At 38.4% G+C, this 4,973-nt stretch overlaps 1 protein-coding gene across 1 annotated transcript in view; it reads right to left on the bottom strand.

Moving 5' to 3' along the window:
• Nucleotides 1–3,194, bottom strand: part of GABRG3 (gamma-aminobutyric acid (GABA) A receptor, gamma 3) — a 552,051-nt gene extending 548,857 nt beyond the window's left edge. The window contains exon 1 of the mRNA XM_011942876.1: nt 3,033–3,194. Coding sequence (XP_011798266.1) covers nt 3,033 — 1 coding nt within the window. The 5' untranslated portion in view covers nt 3,034–3,194. The remainder of the gene's footprint in view (nt 1–3,032) is intronic.
• Between the last annotated feature and the right edge of the window lie 1,779 nt (nt 3,195–4,973).

Here is a 4,973-nt window from a genome sequence, read left to right as displayed (position 1 = left end):
TTTAGTAGAGACGGGGTTTCACCGTGTTAGCCAGGATGGTCTCGATCTCCTGACCTCGTGATCCGCCCGTCTCAGCCTCCCAAAGTGCTGGGATTAAAGGCTTGAGCCACTGCGCCCAGCCTTAAAAGAGTATTATTAAACACCATGACTAAGTGGGATTTACTCCAGGGATGCCACACTGATTCAATATTTGAAAATCAATTAATATAATCCACCGTATTGACAGAGTGAAGAAATAATCATATAATCATACCAACTGATGCAGTCAAAGGAAGCCTTTGGTGAAATTCAAGGCCCATTCATGATTTTTTAAGTATCATGAAACTTTTTTTTAATGTATCAGAAAACTAGAAATAGACAGAACTTTCTCAACTGGATAAAGAACACGTACAAAATACCGCCAACTAATCTCACACTTTATGGGAAAAGACTGAAGGCTTTGCCCCTAAGATCTGGAACAAGACAGAGATATCCATTCACACCACTGCTGTTCAACATAGTGCTGGGAGTTCTAGCCAGTGCAACAGGCAAGAAAAAATAAATAAAAGATACCCAGATTGGACAGCAAGAATGAACACTCTCCCTATTTGCAGATGACAATGATGGTGTACATAGAAAATGCCAAGGAACCTACCAACACAAAAACAAAACAAAGTCCCAAACTTCTATTACTAATAAGTTCCGCAAGTCAGAGAACACATCAACATACCGAAATCAATTGTATTTACTATACTAGCAATTAACACAGGCAAAATGAAATGTGAAAATACAGTACTATTCACAATCACTCCAAAAAACAATACTTTGTCATCAATCTAACAAAATACATTCAGGACATATCTCTTGAAAACTAGAAACCACTGATATAATGATATAAGAACATAAAGAAGATCTAAATAATGAAAAGACCTATCATATGCATGGATTGGAAGATGCAACATAGTAGAGATGCCAGTTCTTTCCAGATTGATAGCTACACTTAACAAACTCCTACCAAATCCCAGCAGGAATTTTCTGTGGTTACAGAAAAAAGTATTCTAAAATTTATATCGAAAAGCATATGAACTATAAGAAGTTAAGATGAGTTAATGTTGAAAAGGAAGAATAAAGAGGTTGAATTACTTGATAAAATTTGAAGACATAATACAGCTATGGTAATAAAAAATGTGGGTATAGACAGAGTGACAGACACACAGATAAAACAGAACGAAACAGAGAACCAGAAATAACCCACACCAGTCAAGTCAGCTGATTTTTGACAACTTCATAAAAGCAATTCACTCAAGGAAGGAGAGTCTCTCCAACAAATGGTGCTGGAGTAATTGGGCATCCATGGAGGGTGGGGGAAAATAAATTAGATCTAAATCTTACATTTTGATTTTATACAAAAATCAAAACAGTTAACAAATTAAAATGTAAAGGATGAAATTATAAAACTTTCAGAAGAACACAAAGGAGAAAATCTTCAAGAGCTAGGGCTTCATACAGAATTCTTAGACAATATTCTAAAAGCATGCTCCATAAAAGAAAAATCAATAAAATTGGATTTCGTCAATATCAAAAACTTTTCCTCTGTGAAAGATGCTATTAAAAGGATTAAAAGCAAGCTATGGATTTGACATAAAGGATCATACCTAGGATATATAGAGAACTCTCAATCTCAGTAGTAAAAAAACAAAGTAAGACCAAATAAACCAATTTTTAAAAGGGCAAATAAGATGAAGAGACAATTCAATGAGAAGGATATACTGATGGCAAAAAAATAAACAAAAGAGGAGTTCAGTATCACTAACAATTAGGGAAATGCAAATTAAGACAACAATAAGATATCAACCTATTAAATATATACCTATTAGAACAGCTAACATAAAAAATCGTGGAAATACTAGTTGCTGGTGAGGACACAAAGAAACTGGATCTCTCAGATATTGCTGGTGGAAACGAAAAATAGTGTATCCGCTTTGGAAAAGCGTTTGGCGGTGCCTTAAGCAATTAAACATACTTCTGCCATACAACCCAGCAATCGTACTCCTGGGCATTTATCCCAGAAAATACAATCTTATGCTCACATAGAAACCTGTATACAAATGTGCTCAGTCATTTTATTTGCAATAGACAAAAACAGGAAACAATCAAAATGTTCCCCAATAGATGAATGGCTAAAGAAGCTGTGATACACTGATACCACGAACAAATATTCCGCAGTAAAAAAGAACAAAGTACTGACGTATAACAACTTGAATGAATCTCAAAATCATTTTGCTAAAAAAAAAAAAAAGCCAGTCTCAAAAGGCCAATGATTCCATATATGTAACATTCTCAAAGTGACAAAAAGTAAATAAATAAAAAGTAAATAAAGAACAAATTGAGGCCGGGCACGGTGGCTCACGCCTGTAATCCCAGCACTTTGGGAGGCCGAGATGGGCGGATCACGAGGTCAGGAGATCAAGACCATCCAGGCTAACATGGTGAAACCCCGTCTCTACTAAAAATACAAAAATTAGCTGGGCGTGGTGGCGGGCGCCTGTAGTCCCAGCTACTTGGGAGGCTGAGGCAGGAGAATGGCGTGAACCCGGGAGGCAGAGCTTGCAGTAAGTGGAGATCGCGCCACTGCACTCCAGTCTGCGCGACAGGGAGAGACTCCGTCTCCAAAAAAAAAGAACAAATTGAACAAATTTGAGGCTGACAATGGTTAGAAATTGGGGGGAAGGAAGCAGATGTGACAGTAAAGGGATAGCAAGGGGAACACAAGATCCACTTTTGCTTGATGAGGAGTTCTGTATCTTGATTTCAAGGATCGTCACATAAGCCTACATGGGGTAAAATGACACAGAGCCATGTTCCTGCATGGCACCAACATCAGTTTCCTGGTTTGGTATCCCACTAAGTTATCTATTGTGTGACAAGTACAGGAGACCTTTCTGTACTGTCTTTGCCATCCTCTTGGAATTTACAGTTACTCAAAAGTAAAACCTTTAAAACCTATCACTACAGAATATTTTTCTATCAGAATAACAAGAATCAACACTCACTTCCAATATCCGGCCTCAGCTTTTTATCATATTCTCTTAGCAGCTTGTTGAGAATAAGAGTCACGTCAGTGTCTTGGGATTTTGGAGCCAAGACCCACTTTTGGTTTGATGATGAATCTTCATATTCATCCTCTTCCACCTTTCTGGACCTGGAGTTATAGCACAAAAATGCGACAAGTAAGTGGCAGCAGTGGCTCTAGGAGGAGCCTAAGTTTGTCCTATCCAAGTACCATGAAATGGGTAGAAAGTCCCCAGTACTCACAGCCTAACCACACACGTGAAACCCTGAAAGTTTTTTTTAAAAAAGAAACACAAAATAGGAATGATTCCATAGGAAGAATGCTACTGCTATTAACAAGGTATGTTTTCATTAAATGTCACAAGACCATCCCCCATGCCATGTCTGTTAAACTACAGACAACGTGGCAGGTAAACAATATCAGTGGGCTAACCAGCAGGCAACACCACCCTTGAATCCACCCCGAGAGACTGGGAAGGCCAAGGCACAAACCTTCTGGAGGTTTTCCATACGGTGACTGTATCACGTTGTTTCCACCCCTGACCACCAAGACCTCATTTTAGTTGAAGGTGAGATTAGCTTTTGCAGAGTGGACTCATTCAAAATAGTTGAGTCTGACTCTGTGCTTCTCTTGGAGGCGGGAATCTGGGGGTCCAGACACTTGGACATTGTGAGGGGGTCTGCTTTGCCGGCACTCAGGTTGGAAGCAAGGACAGAGATGTCTGCTAGTGACTAGTGAAGACCCTCTGGCAATCTGACACGTCTCAGTCAACACAAACTGATTCATCTTCTGCACAGCAGGCTAACACAGACATGAAAACCTAAGCTTTCGAATACATCTTCAACATTCTGACTTCTTAGTAAATGAGTCTCAGTGAACGCCTGGGCATCTCTGAGCTTGTTTTGTGCAGAGAGGAGCTGGACAGCCTTCTCTCCCGGGTGACACGCACTGACAGGACTGCCTGAATGGAGAGGCCTCAGGATGACCAGCTAGTTTTACTTTTTAATTTTTTTATTTTTATTTTTTATTTTTTTGGTTCTGCAGTTTGGGTTTTTTAAAAAAAAATGGTTTATAATTGACACACACTTGTACCTGACAAGCTGGTTTTCTCAATGAGTGAGACCATCTCGACACTATAGTCATGTGGGCTTAGAGAGCAGACAGACAGTCTCTTTCTGCCTTAAAGCAGCATTTCCAGGCAGACTATCGTTGGCCCCAGCAAGAAGGCATGTGAAATAAACCAACCTTTTCCTTTCTAGTTTGTCAGTGTGCATGCTTTAGTAACTTTTTCTTCACAGAAGAGAATAATAAAAAGAACTGAAAACTGCACGGAGGCAGATTTGTCCTGACTGGATATGAACTCTTTTATGTTTAGCTTCCCAGATGGGAGCCAGAATGTTAGTGTCATGTCAGGACACTTGTGCTCTGGGATGTAAGTTTCTTGAACTTAATTTTGAGAATTGTCTAAATTATCTGTAATTAACAAGATGTTAATTAAAAAAATAAACTTTCACGTTCATTTTTGCTACTTAATTTAGGTCTTCATATATACACATATGCATACTTATGTAATATACACATGAGTCTTTTAAAGTGTGTTAACTAGCCATAATGTAGACTAGAGTGTTGGCCAGATAGTCTAAACCTGGATGAATGTGTACATAAGTGAGAGATCTTGACAATGAGTATACAATATATGTCTCAAAGAATGACTTCCCCACTTACGTTTTTCCTAGGCTGATCTTAAACTGTAATTCTATTTCTTGAGTACCTATTGGCTAGAAGGTTAAATTAAATCATCCATAGCAAACTATAAATTGCTGTTGATTTTTATGCACATTTGATATTCATGATCGATAGGAACTTTTAAAGGTGGGGCACATATTCAGTAAGGAATATGTTGCATTTCATTATTTATAAA

The sequence above is a fragment of the Colobus angolensis genome, unplaced genomic scaffold (assembly GCF_000951035.1).
Source record: "Colobus angolensis palliatus isolate OR3802 unplaced genomic scaffold, Cang.pa_1.0 Scaffold211, whole genome shotgun sequence".
NCBI classification, from domain to species: Eukaryota; Metazoa; Chordata; class Mammalia; order Primates; family Cercopithecidae; genus Colobus; species Colobus angolensis.
This window is presented reverse-complemented; position numbering and strand designations above follow the sequence as displayed.